Raw genomic sequence first — 24,196 nt, forward strand, 5'->3', positions numbered from 1 at the left:
TTTACAACCAACAGATGACAACAAATTCGTTTTTGACAACTACAATATGGATAATCAATATGGATAATTTAGCTAGACCATATTGTTAATGTTAAGCAAGCTAGCAAAGTGTATTATTAGCAACGTAAATAAATACAATAAAATCTTATTGGGTGAGGAATTGTTCCGACTTCAAAAGCACTTGAACACAATCATGTTGCTCAATCATGTCACACACGAGCATGCCCATTTTTCTCGTGAAGGTGAAACCAACAGGAGCTCAGGTATGATAAACGACTTTCCAACGTGTGACTAATGCAGGGGACTTTAATGCAGGCAAACTTAAATCAGTTTTACCAAATTTTTACCAGCATGTCACATGTGCAACCAGAGGGAAAAAATCCTAGACCACCTTTACTCCACACACAGAGATGCATACAAAGCTCTCCCCTTCCCTCCATTTGGCAAATATGACCATAATTCTATCCTCCTGATTCCACAAGCTCAGAAATGATAGACGACTTTCCCACTTGTAGCATGTAAATCTTTGTGGGGCAAACAAAAATTGACCAAATTATTAGGGTGAGGCACATGGGCTACTAACAGCTTACTACACAACATACACTTTGAATTACACTTAGAGTTATAGATGGCACCCAAGAACATGGTTGACGTTTTACATTCTCCCAACCAATTGTGCTATTCTGTTAGTATTTTTTTGCGTTTTGTGTAACTTCTTTTTAAACTTATTTTGTACATAATGTTGCTGCTACTGTCTCTTATGACCGAAAATAACTTCTGGACATCAGAACAGCGATTATTCACTGCAGACTAAATTAAACTTTTTTCTTTAATGAGTCAGACGAAAAGGATATACTGCTTTCACTGGAAAAGACACTGATCCCCGTCATTTGCTTGAAGAAAAGACACAGGAAAAGGAGCCGCAGATCAGGCAGCCTTCTGAGAATCCGTAGGCGAGCGGGTAAACTCCCACTACCATCCGTTCTTCTTGTTAATGTGCAAACATTGGAAAATAAAATTGACGACCTACGATTAAGATGATCTTACCAACGGGACATTAAAAACTGTAATATCTTATGTTTCGCCGAGACGTGGCTGAATGAAGATACGGATAATATAGAGCTGGTGGGATTTTTCATGCACCGGCAGAACAGAGACTTAACATCTGGTAGAGAATAAGAAAATGCTCACCTAGAAGCAGCACTCCTATTGTCTGGGGACTTTAATGCAGGCAATCTTAAATCAGTTTTACCAAATTTTAATGGCATGTCATATGTGCAACCAGAGGGAAAGAAATCCTAGACCACCTTTACTCCACACACAGAGATGCATACAAAGCTTTGCCCGGCCCTCCATTTGGCAAATCTGACCATAATTCTATCCTCCTGATTCCTGCTTATAAGCAAAAACTAAAGCAGGAAGTAAAGCAGTGACTCACTCAATACGGAAGTGGTCAGATGACGCGGATGCTACACTACAGGACTGTTTTGCTAGCACAGACTGGAATATGGAATATGTTCCGGGATATGGAATATGTTCCGGGATTCATCCAATGGCATTTAGGAGTACACCACCTCAGTCATCGGCTACATCACTAAGTGCATTGACGACGATGTCCCCACTGTGACTCTATGTACATATCCCAACCAGAAGCCATCGATTACAGGCAACATCCGCATCGAGCTAAAAGCTACAGCTGCCGCTTTCAAGGAGTGGGAGACAAATCCGGACGCTTATAAGAAATACCGCTAAGCCCTCAGACGAACCATCAAACAAGCAACGTGTCAATGCAGGATGACGACTGAATCCTACTACACCGGCTCTGACGCTCGTCAGATGTGGCAGGGATTGAAAACTATTACGGACTACGAAGGGAAACCCAGACGCAAGCTGCCCTGTGACGCAAGCCTACCAGACGAGCTAAATGCCTTTTATGCCCGCTTCAAGGCAAGCAATACTGAAGCATGCACTGAAGCATGCACTGTTCTGGAAGACCGTGTGATAACGCTCTCGGTAGCCGATGTGAACAAAACCTTTAAACAGGTCAACATTCACAAAGCCGCTGGGCCAGACGGATTACCAGGGCGTGCACTCAAAGCATACGCGGAACAATTGTCAAGTGTCTTCACGTCTTGAACCTCTCCCTGACCGAGTCTGTAATACCTACATGTTTCAAGCAGACCACCATGGTCCCTGTGCCCAAGAATGCGAAGGTAAACTGCCTATATGATTACCGCCCCGTAGCACTCACTTCTGCAGCCATGAAGTGCTTTGAAAGGCTGGTCATGGCTCACAACAGCATCCTCCAGGACACCATAGACACATTCAAATTCGCATAACGCCCCAACAGATCCGCAGATGATGCAATCTCAATCACACTCCACACTGCCCTTTCCCACCTGGACAAAAGGAACACCTATGTGAGGTAATGAAGGTAATGAACCTAATGCTGTTTATTGACTACAGCTCAGCGTTCAACATCATAGTGCCCACAAAGCTCATCACTAAGCTAAGGACTCTGGGACTAAACACCTCCCTCTGCAAATGGATCATGGACTTCCTGACGGGCTGCACACAGGTAGTAAGAGTAGGCAGTAACATGTCTGCCATGCTAATCTTTAACACTGGGGCTCCTCAGGGTTGTGTACTTAGTCCCCTCCTGTGCTCCCTGTTCACCCACAACTGTGTGGCCAAACACAACTCCAACACCATCATTAAGTTTGCTGACAACACAACAGTGGTAGGGCTGGTCACCGACAACGATGATACAGCCTATAGGGAGGAGGTCAGAGAACTGGCAGTGTGGTGCCAGGACAACAACATCTCCCTCAATGTGAGCAAGATAAAGGAGCTGATTGTGTACTAAGGGAAAGGCGGGCCGAACAGGTCCCCATTAACATTGACGGGGCTGTAGTGGAGGGGGTCGAGAGTCTCAAGATCCTTGGTGTGCACATCACCAATGAACTGTAATGGTCCAAACATACCAAGACCGTCGTGAAGAGGGCACGACAAAACATTTTCCCCCTCAGCAGACTAAAAAGATTTGGCATGGGACCCCAGATCCTTAAAAGGTTCTACAGCTGCACCATCGAGAGCATCCTGACCGGTTGCATCACCGCCTGGTATGGCACCTGCTTGGTGAATGGCCCAGTACATCACTGGGGCCAAGCTTCTTGCCATCCAGGACCTATTTAATAGGCGGTGTCAGAGGAAAGCCCATAAGTCACCTAAGTTATAGACTGTTTTCTCCTCTACCGCATGGCAAGCGGAACCGGAGCGCCAAGTCTAGGACTAAAAGGCTCCTCAACAGCTTCTACCCATAAGACTCCTGAACAGGTAATCAAATGGCTACCCGGACTATTTGCATTGTGTGCCCCCCCAACCCCTCTTTTTACGCTGCTGCTACTCTCTGTTTATCATATATGCATAGTCACTTTAACTATACATTCATGTACATACTACCTCAATTGGGCCAACCAACCAGTGCTCCCGCACATTGGCTAACCGGGCTATCTGCATTCTGTCCCACCACCCGCCAACCCTCTTTTACACTACCTAGCAATTGCCATACCAGGCAGTGATGCAACCAGTGATGCTCTCGATGTTGCAGCTGTAGAACCTTTTGAGGATCTCAGGACCCATGCCAACTGTCTTGGTGTGTTTGGACCATTCTAGTTTGTTGTTGATGTGGACACCGAGGATCTTGAAGCTCTCAACCTGTTCCAGTACAGCCCCGTCAATGAGAATGGGGGTGTGCTCGGTCCTCCTGGTTCCTGGTTCTACATTTTTTGAACGGGGCATGCTTATTTAAGATGGTGAGGAAAGCACTTTTAAAGAATAACCAGGCATCCTCTACTGACGGAATGAGGTCAATATCCTTCCAGGATACCCGGACCAGGTCGATTAGAATGGCCTGCTCGCTGAAGTGTTTTAGGGAGCGTTTGACAGAGATGAGGGGTGGTCGTTTGACCGTGGACCCATTACAGACGCAGGCAATGAGGCCGTGATTGCTGAGATCCTGGTTGAAGACAGCAGAGGTGTATTTAGAGGGCAGGTTGGTCAGGATGACATCTATGAAGGTACTCGTGTTTACGATTTGGGATTGTACCTGGTAGGTTCCATGATAATTTGTGTGAGATTGAGGGCATCTAGTTTAGATTGTGGTGTTAAGCATATACCAGTTTAGGTTACCTAACAGTACAAACTCTGAAGTTAAATGGGGGGCAATTAATTCACATATGGTGTCCAGGGAACAGCTGGGGGCTGAGGGTGGTCTGTAACAAGCGGCAACAGTGAGAGACCTATTTCTGGAAAGGTGGATTTTTAAAAGTAGAAGCTCAAACTGTTTGTGCACAGACCTGGATAGCATGACAGAACTCTGCAGGCTGTCTCTGCAGTAGATTGCAACTCCACCCCCTTTGGCAGTTCTATCTTGGTGGAAAATGTTGTTGTTGGGGATGGAAATTTCTGAATTTTTGGTGGCCTTCCTAAGCCAGGATTCAGACACAGCTAGGACATCAGGGTTGGTGGAGTGTGCTAAAGCAGTGAATAAAACAAACTTAGGGAGGAGGCTTCTGATGTTAACATGCATGAAACCAAGGCTTTTACGGTTACAGAAATCAACAAATGATAGCGCCTGAGAAATAGGAGTGGAACTGGGGGCTACAGGGCCTGGGTTAACCTCTACATCACCAGATGAACAGGATAAGGGTAGTGCTAAAGGCTATAAGAACTGGTCGTGTAGTGTGTTGGGGACAGAGAATAAAAGGAGCAGATTTATGGGCGTGGTAGAATAGATTCAAGACATAATTTACAGACAAGGGTATGGTAGGATGTGAGTACTGTGGAGGTAAACCTATGCGTTGCGTGATGATGAGAGAGGTTTTGTTTCTGGAGGCATCAATTAACGTAGGTGAGGTCTCTGCATGTGTGTGGGGTGGGACAAAAGATCTATCTAATTCATTTTGAGCAGGACTGAGTGCTCTACAGTGAAATAAAACAATAAAAACTATCCAGGACAGCAGTAGTCAAGGCATATTGACGTTAGAGAGAGGCATAAACCAATCACAGGTGTTGATCAGGAGAGCTAAGACAACAACGGGTAAATGGCGATGAATGGGCAGAGCGGGTCAGTTAGGTACATACAGGACCTAAGTTTGAGGCTGGGGCCGACAGGTAAACTAATTGGGGTACTGTGTTATTGAAACATTCGAGGGGGTATCAGCTGTGTAGCCGATTGATCATAGTGTCAAAAGAGCAGCAATAGGTAAGTCCGGGTGTTGTTCGGTGGTCACTACTACGGGCGAGCAGGGGACACAGCATTCAGAAAAGCTAGCGGGCCGGGGCTAATAGATTGTTCTGCGGCAATATCGTAACAGAATAGCCTCTTGAGACCACATCGGGCGATCACGTCGACAGTCCAGTCATGGTGGATCGGCAGGGCTCCGTGTCGACAATAAAGGATCCAGGCCAATTGGCAAACGAGGTATAGTAGCCCTGGAATTAGCTTGTATATGGGCCTAGCTCGAGGCTAACTGGTGCCTGCTTTGGGACAAAGGCGTTAGCTAACAGTAGCCACTCGTTTGCAGCTACTTAGCTGCGCTGATCCAGAATAATGATTTGGTGTAATGATCCAGAGCGGCAGGAATCCAGTGATATGGTAGAGAGAAGCTGTTCGATATGCTCTGGGTTGATATCGCGCTGTGCAAGACTGGCAGGCGTTGTCCGAGCTAAGGCTGGCTGATGCCGGGGAAAAAGGCGATGACCGCTAGCTGTGGCTAACAAAGACTAGTAGCTAGTTAGCTGGCTAGCTCCTGATGGAAGTTCCAGTTATGAGCAATAAAAATAGCAGATCCATACCACATTGTGTGAGGCGGGTTGCAGGAAAGTATATTTAGTTCGTAGATAGAAAGTGAGATTAAGATATATACGAAAAAGACTGGCTATTTACAAGGGATAAGACACGGGATAAGACAAAGGCAGATATACACGACCTACTGCGCTGCCATCTTGGATTAGAAGTATATATACTCCACCACAAGTATATATACTCCAATTTAGGTAGACCTCCTTCTCTCCAATCCTGGTATCTGTTATGGAAGACGAAGTGATAGGGTAATAACCATTGTTTCTCCCTTAAGGGGATCTGACCTGACCTCAACCCCCTTGATGCCTAATCCAAAGATCTCCACCCATATCCCCTATAGCAATCCTGCGACTTCCTCCTGTCCACCCAACACATTCCAAAGCCATCTGCCTCCTATAGATAACCATTAACTTCTGATGTAAAAACCAGTCTCTTTCACTCCTTAGATACTGTACTTAGTATAACAATGTTCCACGTTTAACCCAGAATCTAACACCTTGTGGTGCTGTGCTCACTTGAACAGGAAGGTGGCAAGTTTTGTCACCAAAGTCTGGCATTCTCTGGATGTATGGTGCTTTCCAGACAACTAGGAACTGGGGGGGGACAAGGTCAAATCATGCCACCAGTGAGCTTCAGCTCGGAGCTCTAGAGTGAGGCTAGAGTTCCCGACCTGGAATTCCGAGTTGGATGACCATTCAAAATGTATTTTCCCAGTCTGAGCTAGTTTTTTTCTGAGTTCCTAGTTTTCTGAGTTCCTAGAACTCACTGAAGTCTGAGATTTCCCAGTTCTGAGTTTCCATTTGTTTTGAACGCGGCAGAAGTCATGCTGGATTGACAGCATGGCCAATGTTGAATGTTAATCCTTTTAAGTTTTGAAAATATACCATTAAACCCAGACACGGACCACACACCAACTCCACTGAATAGCAGGCTAGTGATTGCTTTGGCAGTTAGCCACTGATTCCTTCCAAACCGCTCATTGTTGAATTTGCTATTTCCAACTTGTGTAATGTTTACTTCCAATGGCACGATGAGCAACGATACGTTTTATCTATAATATCTCATCATAATTTATCTTCATATGTCAAGGATTGAAAAGGATTTGCCGGCAGATTGTCGACTTGATTCATGATGATGACTGCTAGCTTGCTAAGATATTGAAAGTATGATGTTGACATGATCAGTTCAGTCAAAGCTACGGTAGATATAACATGATTTGACGTAAGTTTACCTGTGGCCAATGACCTTGAGCCTTCTTGGATGGGCACATCTAATGTAACTCTATGGCAGCACCCAAGGGGCTTGAATTTTCAAGCTCTCCTCATAGATTTTATGGCGATGTAATGTCCCCATGAGTGACAGAACACTGAGCCAATCATGGCGCAACTAGAGAACATTACCAACCTCTATGCTTTGTATATTCCGCTGGCTGCCCCACCACCACAGAAATCGCTGAGCTAGGCTGAAACACCTACATTTTGGAGCTGCCTTACACAAGAAAGCGAAAAAGAGACCATGTTTGTATGCAGCTTTATTAACCTGTTTGCAAACTGATATGTGACATGTATTAATGTGAAAATAACATGCAAAATAGGCACACACAAAAAAGTGTTAAATAAATCAAATATATTTCAGATTTTAGATTCTTCAAATTTTAGATTCTTCAACCCTTTGCCTTGATGACAGCTTTGCACACTCTTGGCATTCTCTCAACTAGTTTCACCTGCAATGCTTTTCCAACTGTCTTGAAGGAGTTCATACATATGCTGTGCACTTGTTGCCTGCTTTTCCTTCACTCTGTGGTCCAACTCATTTCAAACCATCTGAATTTGGTTGAGGTTGGGTGATTGTGGAGGCCAGGTCATTTGATGCAGCACTCCACTCTCTGATGCATCACTCTCCTTCTTGGTAAATTAGCCCTTACACAGCCTGGAGGTGTGTTGGGTCATTGTCCTGTTGAAAAACAAATGATAGCCCCACTAAGCACAAACCAGATGGGATGGCGTATCGCTACAGAATGCTGTAATAGCCATGCTGGCTAAGTGTGCCTGAATTAAAAATAAATCACTGACAGTGTCACCAGCAAAGCACCATCACACCTCCTCCTCCATGCTTGATGGTTTTTGCGACTGCACTTGAAGAAACCTTCAAAGTTCTTGAAGTTTTTGAAATTGACTGTCTTAAAGTAATCATGGACTGTAGTTTCTCGGCTTATTTGAGCTGTTCTTGCCATAATATGGACTTGGTCTTTTACCAAATAGGGGCTATCTTCTGTATACCACCCCTACCTTGTTACAACACAACTGATGCTCAAACACATTAAGAGAAGAAATTCCACAAATGAACTTTTAACAAGGCAGACCTGTTAATTGAAATGCATTTCAGGTGACTACCTCATGAAGCTGGTTGAGAAAATGCCAAGAGTGTGCAAAGCTGTCATCAAGGTAAAGGGTGGCTACTTTGAAGATTCTCAAATATAAAATAGATTTTGATTTGTTTAACCCTTTTTTTGCTTACTACATGCATTATTTCGTAGTTTTGGTGTCTTCACTATAATTCTACAATGTAGAAAATACAAAAAATAAAGAAACTCTGGAATGAAGGTGTGTCTAAACTTTTGACTGTTACTGTATATATATATATTAGTGATGCACCGATATGATGTTTTTGGCCGATACTGATATGTGATATTTTCCTTGCCAAAAAAACGATTACCGATAGCGATAACCGATATATAAACAATTTTAGCGGCCTTTTAAGCATTCTGGTTAAATAGTTAACACACACATGGACGCAGCGGTCTAAGGCACTGCATCTCAGTGCAAGAGGTGTCACTACAGTCCCTGGTTCAAATCCAGGCTTTATCACATCCGGCCGTCATTGGGAGTCCCATAGGGCAGCGCACAATTGTGTTGGACGGGGTAGGTCATCATTGTAAATAATAATTTGTTCTTAACTGACTTGCCTAGTTAAATAAAGGTTACACACACACACCACATTGACCAAAATGTTATTTTGTTGGCATTTATATATGTCCCCATTACCAGTAAAACATCATCAAAACCTATTTCTTTCACTTACTTGCTGTGCTATTTTATTGTTAATTTGTTCAGTCGTTTCATTCTCAACCAGGATTTCATCATACATGTCAAGCAGTGCAGTTTCAGCTCTGTCTGTCCGTGGCCTCTTCCTCGGTGCCCACTGTCACTGTGTCCATTTCCATCTTGTCCAGCTGTGTATGTAACATTTCACTTTAACTCGGTTTCTTGTCTTTATCAAAGTAGCAGTCCTTGTACATAGCATTGAGCATGGTGGCGACACAGTAAAGAGAGAATGCCACCGAATCGCTTGTTCACAGCCTGTGTCAGCAGTTTTGTTGAGCAGGCTTTTCAATGCCATGACAGAGGGTATCACATCTGCTGCAGGCACAGTTGATGAGCTTATTTCTCAAGTCAGTTGTTTGTCAGCTAGTGTGTTCATGTTTCCGAGTTTCAAACATGTTCTCAAATGCGATTGAAATGGCAGCAGTGGTATGACAACCAGCACATTCATGAGCATACAATATGACTTTCCTCAGTACGAAATCCTCGACGACCCACTGTGCTGTGCTGTCGGTCCAAATGTCAGTCGTGAAGCTAATAGCAGTGACACTATTACTGTGTAACTCCGGTAGGGCAACATCTGAAAAATAGCGCACATGCTGCTCAACCAGTCTGCAAAAGCCAACATCACCCATGACAGAGAACGGTTGATTGTCAAGGGCAATGAATTCCATTATCTTGGCGTTAATGGATTTCGCCTTTGAATTTTCTTACTCTTTCAAATGACTGCTCGACAAGTTGACTGCTCGAGCCACACAGCAGACATTGTGGGCTAGGTTAGGAATGCTGTGTTCTACGTGCAGAGAAACATTTTACGTGGCGTCATTACTTCATGTACCTACGTTATATAGGTATGCACGTCAACTTTGACATCGGTTTTACACATCAGCGTTAAATTAGACATCGGGTCGATGCCGATGTTGGCATTGTTAGCTAATATCAGCCGATTCCGATATGTTCCCCGATATATTGTGCATATATGTAAATATATATATATATATATTTAGCTAAACAGGTGGGGCCACCTGCCCTGAATAACGGAACATCACTGGTAATTACCAGTTGGAGGGTCGTTCAAGTGGGGTTTTCCTAGTTGTATGCGGTAAATACCAAAGTCCCACTTGGGTTATGAATACTGCTTAATTACCTAGATGAGTCTTGCGAGGCCATCCTTCCAAATCTCATCTCGTTGACCTATAGATCTATGCTGATATGGTTGTCATTGGCTGACATGGGCAAATCAAAGTTTATTGTTCATGTACACAGATTTGTAGATGTTTTCACAGCGAAATGCTTGTGTTTCTAATTACACACATAATCTAGAAAATAATAATAATAAATATATTAAGTTATTCATATTTTATATTAAATAAACAGACATGGTTCACTCTCTCGGTGTCTTCTCTCTCAATTTTCAAATTCAGTATCAAAATGCTTTATTTGCATGTCAAAAATTCCATGTGTATTGTCTCTCATTCTCTCTCTCCCTCCCCCTCTCTTTCTTTCTCTGTCTCCCACCATCTCAGTGAGTTTTGACATCTACCCAGTCCCATGGCGTCTGCCCTAAGCCATCTCTCTCCAATGTCTGTAAGAGTGAGAGAAGGATGGAGTGATAATGGAAGAGCAGAGGAGCAGGTGGAGGATGAATTTGCGTGTTCCGGAGTGCTACGCGGTGCCCTGTGGTCCTTCCATCCCTCAGTGGAGAGGATATTTGGGGTGTCCTTTACGATCGGTAGAGAGGAGGATGCTGTGTTACCCCATGATGGACAGATCTGGCTCAAACTAAAAGGAGAGAGGAAGGACGCGGTGGCTGCCAAAGTAAGAAATGGCGCTTATTGTTGTTGTTTTTAACTCCATGTTTTTAATGTTATGTTAACTTGTTTTGAGGTTGAGGTTAACCTTATGTGTTTTGCATTAATGCAAGGTGGTCATTTCTTATATGTGTCTCAACTTGGGCCATGCGGTTTTTCTGATCACGTCATCTGACCAGGGAAAACTCCAAAACTTACTCTATGTTGTAACATAATATAGTATTAAATCTTTCTCTCTCTCCCCACTTCCTCCTCTCTCTCATTCTCTCTCCTCCAGTTGTTTGTGAAGGGAGTTGTGAACCAGGAGGCCCAGCAGGAGGTTCCATATCCAGGTGTCCTTCACTGTGTGTTCTGTGGAGCCCGAGGGCTGTTCATGGAGTGCCTGATCAGAAACACCTCTGCTTACATACTGGTAAGAATAGACAAATAGACAACACACACACACATACAGGCTGCACACACACACACACACACACACACAAACACATAGGCACGTAGGAACACACACACAAAGTTGATCAGATGGATGATGTAAAGGAAGGAAATGCACATTAGAGGAGATGGAGGTTGTGGGTTTGAGTCTTTATTTATTTGATTTTTTATTTAGCTAGGCAAGTCAGTTAAGAACCAATTCTTATTTACAAAGACGGCCTACCCCGACCAAACCTTAACCAGGACAATGCTGGGCCAATTGTGTGCCTCCCTATGGGACTCCCAATCACGGCCGGTTGTAAAACAGCCTGGAATCTAACCAGGGTCTGTATTGGCGCCTCTAGCTCTGAGATGCAGTGCCTTGGACCTCTGCGCAACTCGGGAACCCCTAAGTCTCTTTAGAGAGATGGCAAGAATAAGGCTAAAGTTAAGATTATCTCAATTTCTTCCCATTTCCTTTCCTCCAGGTGGGTTCCCCAGGCTTCCTACTCATCTCAGGACTGGCAGAACCAGTGGTCAGGGCCTATTCCCTCATCACAGACCTGGTGAAGAACTACGAGGTCACCCAGGGACGAAGAACCGAGCCTGGCGACAGAGGATCAGGCGAGACCCTGGATTCCCGTCGGGCCTTCAAATCCCTGGTGGAGAGATGGGAGGACAGGCACACTCTGGATCTGCTGGTGCTACCAGGGGTGGTGAAGGAGACTCTACTGGATCTGGTGAGGGAGTCTGGGCTGGGATCCAACCCCGGTCCTGGGGGCTCGAACCTCAGTCTTGGGGGGTCTAGAGACAGAGCGGGTCTAATGGACACTGATAGCCAGAGACGATGGGACAACCAGTCAGGCTTGGACATACTAAAACTTATGGATACCAGAGTAGGGACCAGAGCTGGAGAGGCTAGGGACATAGAGGGAATGCAGGGGATTTCCACATCAAGGAGAAAACCTCCTGTAAATTCCACCCACAACCAAGACCCTGGTCTACAGAATATTGGGCAGCTTTCTCAACAAAAGACGTTCACTAGCTTACATGTACAAGAACGAGAGATGGGCAAAGATGGGTCACAGAGAGCGATAGAGAAAGACGCAGCACCTCGACTTCCCATCTTCCACTCTTTCCTTCAAACCGAGGAGGAGGGGCAAGGATGTTCCCAACAGGAGGTAGAGGATGAAGAACAGGGGGAGGAAGGAGAGGGGGAGATGTTGTCAGTAGGGAGTAGGGAGGAGTTTGGGCTCTTGCTGAAGTTCTTCACGGCTATGGGCTATGCAGAAGATGTGGTAATGAGGGTCCTGGCCCAGACCGGACCCAGAGAAGTCTCCCAGATTCTGGACCTGGTCCAGCAAGAACATGACCGGACCGGTCTGGCCATGAACCGCCCAGTGGAGATGGAGGACACAGAGGTAGAGGAGAGGGAAGGTAAAGGAGTGAGAGGAAAGAGAAGCGGTATAGATGGAGGGATGGGAGTGGAGCTGGAGGGAGGTGTGGAAGAAGGGGCGGGGAGTAGAGAGGAGGGGAGAAAAGGCAGGGAAAGTGGAGGGTCTACCGCTAACCTGTCTGAGGATTCACTGAAGGAAGGCAGGGAGAGGGTCGAGGGCGGCATGGAGGGAGGCGAATGGGGGAACGAGGAGGATTTTGTCCTGGGAGTTGTGAAGAGGGCCGCAGCCAGTTGTGGATACACAGAGGAGAAGGTAGCAGAAGTGTACAGTATGTTACCTGAACTGTCCACACGCCAGCTACTCCTGGAGCTACAGAGGGAGGGAGCCAGAGAGACAGAAGCTGCATCCCAGGACCAGGTACGAGACGGACCAAGAGAGGTGGATGAGGCTGTCTCAGAGCTACATAGAAAGGACAGAGCAGGAGACAGGAAGGAGGAGAGAGGTAGAGAGATGGAGGCACCAGCACCGCAGTCCACTGCTACTGAGAAGAGAGGAGAAGAAAGAAAGAGTGTGAAAGGAAAGAGTGAAAGGAAGACCAATGAGGTAGGAGTGACCGCGCCGAACCGAATCGGCGATGGTGCAGTTAAGGTTGAACCAGATCTGGCTCAATGGAATGCCATGACAAACCAGATTCCGTTCCCGATTCACAGTCACCAGAAGAATCCCACACAGACACACACCCCCCATCGAGCCAGCCCCCCTTTAGTCACAGGGCCGCCTCAGCCTACCTACCCCAACACACTCCCCCCACAACCCACCTACCCTAACACACTATCCCCACAACCCACCTACCCCAACACATTACTCCCACAACCCACCTACCCCAACACATTACTCGCACAACCCACCTACCCTCTCTTATTTCCCCATCAACTCGTTTACCCTCCCACCCAGCCACCCCAGACCCCCTTACCCCCCACCCTTACCATGAATAACTCCTCAACAACCAGAGCGAAGGAGGAACGTGGTCTCTTTCCCCTAGCAGTAGAGGGAAGGGATCTCCCAGCCCTAACAGCGATGGCTGTTGATAGACGAGGTCCCTCGACCATGGCAGCAGGGGCTGTGGTGACAGGGCAACAGCGCTTCATGGAAGGCCTCCAGACTCCATTTGACCTCAAGCTGACCGACCAACCAGGAGACCCGGGACTCAGGATGGTCATTATCGACGGGAGCAACGTTGCGATGAGGTGAGTATGAGGGAATGTGAGAACAAGAGAGGTGAGAACGAGGGAATGTGAGAACAAGAGAGGTGAGAACGAGGGAATGTGAGAACAAGAGAGGTGAGAACGAGGGAATGTGAGAACAAGAGAAGTGAGTACGAAGGAATGTGAGAACAAGAGAGGTGAGTACAAGGGAATGTGAGAACAAGAGAGGTGAGTACGAGGGAATGTGAGAACAAGAGAGGTGAGAACGAGGGAATGTGAGAACAAGAGAAGTGAGTACGAAGGAATGTGAGAACAAGAGAGGTGAGTACGAGGGAATGTGAGAACAAGAGAAGTGAGTACAAGGGAATGTGAGAACAAGAGAGGTGAGTACGAGGGAATGTGAGAACAAGAGAAGTGAGTATGAGGGAATGTGAGAACAAGAGAAGTGAGTACGAAGGAATGTGAGAACAAGAGAGGTGAGTACGAGGGAATGTGAGAACAAGAGAAGTGAGTATGAGGGAATGTGAGAACAAGAGAGGTGAGTACGAGGGAATGTGAGAACAAGAGAAGTGAGTACGAAGGAATGTGAGTACGAGGGAATGTGAGAACAAGAGAGGTGAGTACGAGGGAATGTGAGAACAAGAGAGGTGAGTACGAGGTAATGTGAGAACAAGAGAGGTGAGTACGAAGGAATGTGAGAACAAGAGAGGTGAGTGAGAGCGGATGAAGGGATAAAAGAAATATGTAGAAAATGTAACCACAGACAAGAATAGCAGGCAAAATGTTGCGGTTATTCATTCGATCATTAATGTAGTTATTTATGTTAACACTTTCATTGAAAGCAGTGTAGAAAGAACAGCAGCATACATACCTGTGTGGCCCCTGCAGTACTTGAATCCACAGCTGTTTTAGTGGTAATGCTATGCTCTACCTGAAAGCTAGCTATAGTTTACATGATTCAAAGCACATACTTAACTATACAAAGTATCAGTATTATACAGTATTTAATGAGGTTTTATCCCACTCCTTCTCTATAGTCACGGGCTGGGCCATTTAATGAGGTTTTATCCCACTCCTTCTCTATAGTCACGGGCTGGGCCATTTAATGAGGTTTTATCCCACTCCTTCTCTATAGTCACGGGCTGGGCCATTTAATGAGGTTTTATCCCACTCCTTCTCTATAGTCACGGGCTGGGCCATTTAATGAGGTTTTATCCCACTCCTTCTCTATAGTCACGGGCTGGGCCATTTAATTAGGTTTTATCCCACTCCTTCTCTATAGTCACGGGCTGGGCCATTTAATTAGGTTTTATCCCACTCCTTCTCTATAGTCACGGGCTGGGCCATTTAATTAGGTTTTATCCCACTCCTTCTCTATAGTCATGGGCTGGGCCATTTCTTTTCGTGCCGAGGCATCGCCCTGGCGGTGCAACACTTCTGGAACCGCGGGCATCGCAGAATCAGTACCTTCCTGCCCCAGTGGAGGCAGAAGAGAGACCACCGGGGCAAAGGTAACACTATATGTCTGTCTGGAAATCCAGGCTTCACATCCACCTCTTTCATGTCATCAGTTGTATCAATTCAGTTTTCAATTAAGTTACTTCAGGAAGAATGTATATGTATTTTTCTTTAGAATAGACCCCCAACCCTGTTTAGCCCCCTAAGTCATTGATTAATGGTGGTAAATGTGTGTGACTGTGTGTACTACATTCATAAAGGAGAGGTTGGTGTGTCTGTGTTATTTTCAGAGCAGCACTACCTTAGTGAGCTCCAGAACCTGGGTCTGCTCTCCTACACCCCCTCCAGAGAAGTCCAAGGGAAGAGGATCAACTCATACGACGACAGGTTGTTCTAGTCGCTCTCCTCTGTCATACAATAGATCTGCTAGTAAACTGCTCTCATACTAAATATATATATTGTTTGTAAACAGCTTAAACTTTATCAGAAAATATCTACCTTTGAAAAGCTTATAAACGTTATCTGCTTATAAACTGCTTATGAACTTTAAGGTCTACTTATAAACAGCCAAAAACAGTGTATAAACAACTTATTTTAAAAAATGAAAACATTCACATTCAACAGACAGCTGCAGTAAGGGATTAATGAACGTTATCTCAGTTTGTTACAATTATAAATTTACAGTAGAAGGCTTGTTAATATTCTCTAAACGGATGAAGTGACCTCCCCTTTACACTTTTCCTTCATCCCTCTTCCTTCATCCCTCTTTTCCTTCATCCCTCTCTTCTCTGCAGGTTCATGCTGCAGCTGGCCCAGAAGACCGATGGAGTGATCGTGACAAACGACAACCTCAGAGACCTGCTGGATGAGTCTCAAGTATGGTGCGAAATCATCAAGAAAAGGTGAAAGAAAGAAATAATGAGATGGAGAAGATACAATGGGCACGGAATATGATTTGTAATTTAGTATGTTAGGAATTGTCTAAAGAAATCAGAAACATTTTCATAAATAGATTTTGGATAGATTTTTGCCTAACGTTAGAGTGCAACAATATCATTGTCACTACCTTAGTGGATTTGACCACTAAGGTAAACCTTGTGTATGAACCAACACCCCTTTGATTTGAAATGTATCCAGTCAAGTTGGTCTCATATCTGTCCGTAACCTCAGTTTCTGTTCATTACCCAGACTCCTCCAATACACGTTTGTGGGGGATCACTTTATGGTACCGGATGATCCGCTGGGCCGAGGAGGACCCCACCTAGATGACTTCCTACACTCCCAGCACAGGTAACAAACACACATAGAGTCATACACTCATACACACACAAACCCATACATGCACACACACACACACACACACCCTTCATGAAACTTTCTTACTCTCTTCATTTCTCCCATATTAAAGAGCAACTGCTCCTAAAAAGCAACTTCTCTTTTTGAAATGTGTGTATTTGACATCTATATGAGTCAGAAACATTCTTGTATTAAAATGTACTACAATGTGTAAATAGAATCATTTTGGTCATAAAGTCAGTCTTGACCAAAATGTAGATTTGCGAGATGAGAGGAAAAAATGGTATGTCACAGAATGAAGGGTACCGTAACAGAACGAAGGTTACCTTAACAGAATGAAAGGTACCGTAACAGTTTTCCATGGGTTGGGTTTATTTCAATCCTGCCTACAACTTGCAGCATCCAAGTAATCATCAGTTCGGAGCAAAGCTGCATGCGACTTGATCGTAATGCCCGTGGTCAATTTGGTTTGACATTCCATATCCCTACCACTTTTGAGAAAATGGCCTGTAAATGTTTTTGGTACACCTACTGGAGAGCTCTTCTTTGTCTACACCCATTCAGCATCATTCACATCCTCTTAAGCCTTAGCCCCACCCATCTCTAAGGATTTACTGTGTAGTAAACAACCAAAGATCAAGACTAAAAGTGGTGAAAGTGGTAGCAAAAAATACGCTTTATCTAGTCCTTGGCCTATATCCTAATCTAATTTTGGTGCAGGTCATGTTGTTCTTCACATTACCCTCTATGGTAAACATACACTATATCAGATCAAATCTGAGTTTATTTGTCAAATGCGCAGGATACAGAAGGTGTAAACGGTACTGTGAGATTGGTTACTTGCATAGTGGTGTCTTTTGTTTAGACATGTAGCTAGCTAAATAATGAACCATAATCCCAACTCGTATTACCATGATCTATGCATGAATCTGCTGGCAGCTAGCTAAAGCTAACCAATTATGTTCAATGATAGCCTGCTGACATTAGGCTATAACTAGCAATGCAAATGGATTTCAGAGATACAAAAAAATATTACTACACAGATCATACACGTAATGTTAGCGAGCGAGACAACCAACTAACATTAGCTAGCTAATAGTACGCTTTAAATTAAAAGGACTTTCTGACTAAATTAGAAACATATAATATCTGAAAATGTAGCTAGACTCTTACCTGTATACCAGAATGAACGTTTCTCCCTCTGTCATGGATGCCATGGTTGCCCTTAGTTAGAAGATGTAATCCAGAGACAGGTGTTTTATACAACAGCCTCATGTGTTCTCTTTTTGACTCTTTTCGTATTTGGCAATCATCTCTTGGCTTCCACCGGGCATTCCACTGATTTCTAAACTCGGTCAAATTATTCCATTTCAACAACACTATTGATCACTGTTTCTTCTGTTGACAGTGATGGGAGAAGTCTACAATGTCTGGTTCAATTCAAATGTTTTTACCTAAATCAGGAATTCCATTATCGTCTGATTAATTTTCAGAGTCAACATGGCATAATCCTCCAGATTATAGTCCACCACTACTTTTTCCCACTGATCTTTTCCGATGGCACTATTAACTTCAGGGCAGCAATGCAACACTTTTTCAGTTCTTCATGATATCTTTAAAAAAAATGTGATAGAAATGATTATCCACACATACTGAGCAGGTCATGTTATAGACAGAAGCATGCTACATGGCAGACCAATCCAAACTCATCTCTCAGCATGTCTAGCCCATCCATTATCTCAGCCAATCATGGCTAGCGGGAGAATTCCTGTATTCTTCCGTGGCTAAACCAACTAGGCTCGTAATTTAACAATTGTATTTGCAGATGCCATACAAGTTTGTTATTTAAGGCACTTTAAAGTTCACCTGTTCCAGAAGGCATTTCTGCCAGAAAATGTATTTTGATAAAAAATATAAATAAAACGTTCAAATGCCTCTCCTGTGAAGTAGTGATGTGCAACATACGCCTAGCTTCTTGAAACGGGTCACAGTTGGAGAAATTAATTTACAAATATTGAAAGCATTTTAATGAGGCAACTAACATGTGTATCATGAAAATATTGTCCCATTCACATTGTGTTATTTGAAGGTCAAACCAACTTTTCCACAGTCACACACCAGCTGGCTGAATTGGCTGAACAATTTTGCAAACTCTTCCCACCTGCAAATACACACAAGAGACACCCACATCAAACCACACCCCAAAACTAACTCACATTTTAATTAATAAGGATCCGCCCCTTTTGTTTAAATGTTCACCTAAAATGACATACCCAAATCTAACTGCCTGTAACTCAGGCCCTGAAGCAAGGATATGCATTTTCTTGGTACCATTTGAAAGGAAACACCTTTGAAGGTTATGGAAATTTGAAAGGAATGTAGGAGAATATAACACAATAGATCAGGTTAAAGATAATACAAAGAAAAAAACAACTGTTCTTTTGTATTTTTTGTACCATCATCTTTTAAATGCAAGAGAAGACTTTAGTGTATTATGGCAGATGGCAGAAGGGTATGTGCAAAGTTTTATACTGATCCAACGAACCATTGCATTTATGTTTTGTATCAAAACTGCCCAAATGTGCCTAATTTGTTTATTAATAACTTTTCAAGTTCAAGACTGCACTCTCCTCAAACAATAGCATGGTATTCTTTCACTGTAAAAGCTACTGTAAATTAGATTAGATTAGATTAACAAGAATTTAAGATTTCTGGCATTATCAGATAGGTCTATGTCCTGGGAAAGAATACTTTAGCTCAACTGTCCCGTTACGATCCCGAAGAAGTTTAAGTCATGGCCGCTAGAATTTCTTTATAAACCACATCTAAAACAATGTCAAATCAGGAAACACGATCACCCTTTAACAGGTATACATCCCTCTCTATCTCTCTCTTTTCTTCTCTCAGGCCTCCTGTCCCAGGCAGTCACTCATTTGCAGGTGTGGCATCCTCCTTCCACTCTCCCCGAGCTCCAAGGGCCCAGACAGAGGTCCTTCAGTTCCGTGACTGGACACCAGGGGTCGGTGTGGAGCCAGAGCCCAGCCAGGCCAGGGGGAATGGGCAGGCTAGGGCTGGACGCGGTGGCCCAGGGATGGGCCTTGGTCTGGGGCTGGGAGTGAAGAGGAGTGCAGAAGAGACCTCCAGGCTTAGGGAGAGCCTATCCCAGGTGTTCCCAGGACAGGATAGCATGGTTACTCTGGTGCTGCAGTGTAATCCTACAGTGACTGACATCAATTCATTGTCACACTTTATACTGGAGCAGGAGAGTGTAGACTGAGAGTAGTGTTGTGTGTGTGTGTGTGTGTGTGTGTGTGTGTGTGTGTGTGTGTGTGTGTGTGTGTGTGTGTGTGTGTGTTCCAGAGAAGAAGATGTATTAATGTATTTTATTTCAGTGTTTGATTGATAAGTCTCAGTTTATAGACCGACGGGGCTAAACATTGTTTCTTAATCTATTTCTATCGAATTAAGTTTGAAAACAGGACCAAAAATCGAACCATATTAATCTTATGGACAGGGGCGCAACTTTCACTGTTTTTTTAAATAATTGCACTGTTTTATCGTTGCAGTGTGATACAAAACGTGGTTCCAGTATGCTTTACGGTCATGCAAAAGCCTCACAGCTGTCGGCTAGGCTGTTTTCTGGTTTCAGCTAGCTGGATTTCGGTCTGCACAGTCAACACAGAGCATGCAGACAGCATGTATGAAGGCAAATCTTCTGAAAGGCTGGCATATAGGACCAGCACAGGAGAGATGAACAGAGGCAGCTTCTGTCTCTGTTGCACTTTTTCTAAGAGTTGTAAAAACAAGCAGAACAGAAACTGGCAACTCCTTAGATGACTGATCTAGCTGTGAATGTAACTGCTGTTTGACAGAAATAATATTCTCAGTGCAGCTAGTAGTGTAACTGGCATGTTACGTTAGCTAATGTTTCATCACCTCTTGACTGAAGTGAATGAACTGCTAGCGGCTTGTTAGCTCGCTAGTATCTCCCACAGCCAGTTCAGCTCTAGCTAGCCTCTAGCTATCTGTCAGGTAGCAGTATCTAACAGCTGTTGTTTGTTTGGAAATGTTTTGTAGCTTTTGTTATGTCCCGTTTCAACAGAAGTACATTAAACTATGTACTATTCTACCATTAGTTAGCAGAGCTAGCCAAAAGTTGGCTAATGTTAGCTAGCTAGCTTTTTTTTGCCTAAATCACAGTAGTCTTGAACCAACCGATGAAATCAGCGGCCAAATGATTGACGACAGATATTGTGATGTTTTTTCAGCACATTGTATGTTTTTATTAGTCAGTACAGCAATGTAACGTTATTGATCTGTCCGTTTCCCTAGCTAATTCCCTACTTTTCACACTGACACAGTATAAACAGCTCTACAGGCTGCACTGTCATGGTGCACAGTCAGTACACAATACTATGCTCATCATGTCTTAGCAGGATCAGATGGTGACAGGTGTCCCTGCAGCGTTAGACAGCCATGGAAGACTAGTCTAGAGATCTCAGGTGTATTTTGCAGTATATTTTAACAATCAGTGAATAAATACAGTTCCATCTTGAGTTGATGAGTAGGCTAGTCTGGGATCTGGGAATAATGGTAATTTCAATTGTTTAACCATTGATTCTATTCCTGGTATATATATCATGTATAAATGTACCCCAATGTAATTCTTTGTCATGCCTCATCTGAGCGGGATCAGATGGTGACAAGGGTCTCATCAGGGTCAGGTAGCCAGGGAAGACCAGTCTGTGACGGAGCTGAGGTGATTTATTGCAGATACATGACTTCATTTTCTCTGTGCAGCAAACACTGGACAAGCAAGACGCTTCAAAGATTATAACTATTCTAAGACAGTCTGACAAGCCTTTAAAGTTGATTTCCAAACTGTATCAAGTGTTGATAGAGGCTTTTCCCAATGACACAAAATGTAAATGTATGTAATGCATGTAAAACAGAAATGTGAGGAGGCCTTAGAGACGCTATTGATGATGATGACTGGATACAGATATGTTAGAATGCTCCAGGGGTCGTTGTGGAGCCAGAGCCCAGCCAGGCCAGGGGGAATGGGCAGGCTAGGGCTGGACGCGGTGGCCCAGGGATGGGCCTTGGTCTGGGGCTGGGAGTGAAGAGGAGTGCAGAAGAGACCTCCAGGCTTAGAGAGCCTATCCCAGGTGTTCCCAGGACAGGATAGCATGGTTACTCTCTCCGTCACGTTCATTTCATTTCAGACAGAAAGTACTGCACTTTAAGACCATCCGTGGAACGTACTATATGTCAATGAAACTGAATATCATGCACTCAGAAATGTAATTATTCTGCTGGAGGTGTAAAACACAAAAGGGGACATATTTGCTTATGTTGTAGTCTTGTGAAGGCTGACTGAATTCTGGCAATGACTATGTTCTTTTATCTCAGGATGTCTACAGATTCTCACTTGTTTTTGTTTGCTTGGAAATGTTGATACTGGAGACTATTGTCAGAAGAAACTGTAACCTAGCATTTATAGTGGCTAAGAAATGCTTTGACATTCATTGGAAGGTTGGTTATCCTCCCGAAATTGATGGAAGACATGTCAAGTTATGTTTCACTAGATTGGATTTATTAAAAGATTAAGGGTATACTGTGCAACTTTCATAAGGTCTGGATGCCTTATATGGAATACTGACAAAAGGAGTCTGTATTGAAAGCATGCCCACATCAGGGGAGATACCTACTTAAGTCAACCCTAGCTGCTAGGCTGCTCAGTCCTGGCCCTGGGGGTCTGCCGTAATGTTGGTTGTCACTCTGGCCTTGGGCTAACATAGCTGAAACCTATAATGAATGTTTCCTAAAGCTGAGTGGAGTGTGTTGGTTTGGGGCGCAGCCGGATGGTGGACCCCTAGGGGCAGGACCGGGTGACCCAGCTATATTGTGTGCAAGTAAAAAGAGCTCTACATCACTATTAGACCTTTTTTTTTTTTTACTAGGTAAGTCTGTTAAGAACAAATTCATATTTACAATGACGGAAAACTCCAGCCAAACCCGGACTACACCCTATGGGACTCCCAATCACAGCCAGATGTGATATAACCTGGATTTGAACCAGTGACACCTCTTGCACTGAGATGCAGTGCCTTAGCTTTAGATGCCCCCAAAAATGAGAGGACCACCAAGTTATGCCCCTGCCTAAGGATATTACTGCAGAAATAGTTTGTACCCTATTATTTTAATGCTTAGGTCACTGTTGTATTTTGTGGATGTGATGACTAGTGTTGCTAAATTCAATGTACTTTGCTTTTATTTATTAAACATAATATTACAGTATGGTAATATAAAGTTGCTGATGCTCAACTTCAAATCAAACATTTCGGACTGAAAATTTAACCTCTCAACTTTCTAGAGTTTTCCCAGTTAGTTAACACTATCAACGTTTCCCTTTACTGTGGGAATTGTGATCAAATCAATGCAATATTAGACACTTTCACTACAAAATAACAAAACATAAACTATGCAAGAGATTTTGGTAATAATGGTATGGAAATAATAATGCATTTTCTTTTGTAAAGTGGTGTCTTGCATCAGTCACCTTGTCTGAAGGACAAGTGGATAAACTGGTTAATTTCAAGCCCTGCATGTTTTTTTCCCCCGAAAAGTCTCATGGAATGTAGGTCTACATTGAACACCACACATTGGCTGCTTCTGTAGGCTGAACGATAGAACAGCCATTTCCATGTTAAAATGTTATTGGATGCTTTGTCTCCATTGTTTTTGGTAGGCCTACATTATGATCAATTCGCCACAGTAGCCTACTTGACCACTTAACTTAAAGAGGGTACAGCCTCAGTGTTCATGTTGGAGCGAACCATTAAGGAGAGCTGAGCATTAAATAGGTCTAGTTGCCAGGCTGAAGTAGCAAGGACATGCACATTAAGAGAAGACACCCAGGTTATACTCTATTTATGAAAGAGTACATTAACCAAGACCATACGTACATTTATGACAGCTGGACGTACTATGGTCAGCAGGATACAGGAAGAAAGATGGAAACAAGATAACTGATGACTAACACGTGAAACAAGCATGCAATGCATACATTATTTTTAGGGCGTGAAAAGGGTTCTACCATTGTTATAACCTAACCAAAAGCAGGTATGAGCGTTAGTGGGCGTGAACAAGCTCTGAGATGAGATGAAAATAATGGAGAAAGGTCAAGGGAAGCTATTTTCATATAGAGGGAGGGGACCCTATTCGTTATGCAAAGACAGAATCCTATAAAGGCAGGACTCTGTAATATGAGAATGTAGTCTCTTTCCATGGAGGGGCTCGGCCGTGTTATGTTTGTGATAGGGTCCTTCCATGGAAGGGCTCAGTTTTGCTACTTTGTATTAAAGTGTATATTGAATTCACAAGTTCTTGTAAAGAGTGTTATATTTCTGAGACAATTCTCCACGACATTCACAGTAAACGCGCGCCGAAAGTTGCACAGAATTTTCACAATGCTCAAGTCTGCGCTCAGCAGATATGAAATTTGCCCAGTGATAAAAAAAAATAATTGAAGGAACAGTTTTCATAACTGACCTTAATTGCCTACCGTCTGTAAGCTGTTAGTGTCTTAACGACCGTTCCACAGGTGCATGTTCATTAATTGTTCATGGTTCATTGAACAAGCATGAGA

The 24,196-nt window shown here is 43.7% G+C and overlaps 1 protein-coding gene across 3 annotated transcripts in view; it reads left to right on the top strand.

Moving 5' to 3' along the window:
* LOC112259733 (NEDD4-binding protein 1) overlaps positions 1 to 23,930 on the top strand; it is a 24,594-nt gene extending 664 nt beyond the window's left edge. Inside the window, exons 2-10 of one of the 3 annotated variants that reach the window (XM_024434355.2) lie at positions 10,494 to 10,785; positions 11,056 to 11,190; positions 11,678 to 13,833; positions 15,172 to 15,302; positions 15,540 to 15,636; positions 16,044 to 16,151; positions 16,438 to 16,539; positions 19,453 to 19,596; positions 21,601 to 23,930. In XM_024434355.2, coding sequence (XP_024290123.1) covers positions 10,519 to 10,785; positions 11,056 to 11,190; positions 11,678 to 13,833; positions 15,172 to 15,302; positions 15,540 to 15,636; positions 16,044 to 16,151; positions 16,438 to 16,539; positions 19,453 to 19,596; positions 21,601 to 21,733 — 3,273 coding nt within the window. In that variant the 5' untranslated portion in view covers positions 10,494 to 10,518 and the 3' untranslated portion in view covers positions 21,734 to 23,930. Of the gene's footprint in view, positions 1 to 10,493; positions 10,786 to 11,055; positions 11,191 to 11,677; positions 13,834 to 15,171; positions 15,303 to 15,539; positions 15,637 to 16,043; positions 16,152 to 16,437; positions 16,540 to 19,452 lie in introns of those variants that run through there. The other 2 variants (XM_042329472.1, XR_006084450.1) reach the window with 2 other exon arrangements.
* The last annotated feature ends 266 nt before the right edge of the window (positions 23,931 to 24,196 follow it).

This window comes from Oncorhynchus tshawytscha, linkage group LG10, assembly GCF_018296145.1.
Source record: "Oncorhynchus tshawytscha isolate Ot180627B linkage group LG10, Otsh_v2.0, whole genome shotgun sequence".
Taxonomy (NCBI): domain Eukaryota; kingdom Metazoa; phylum Chordata; class Actinopteri; order Salmoniformes; family Salmonidae; genus Oncorhynchus; species Oncorhynchus tshawytscha.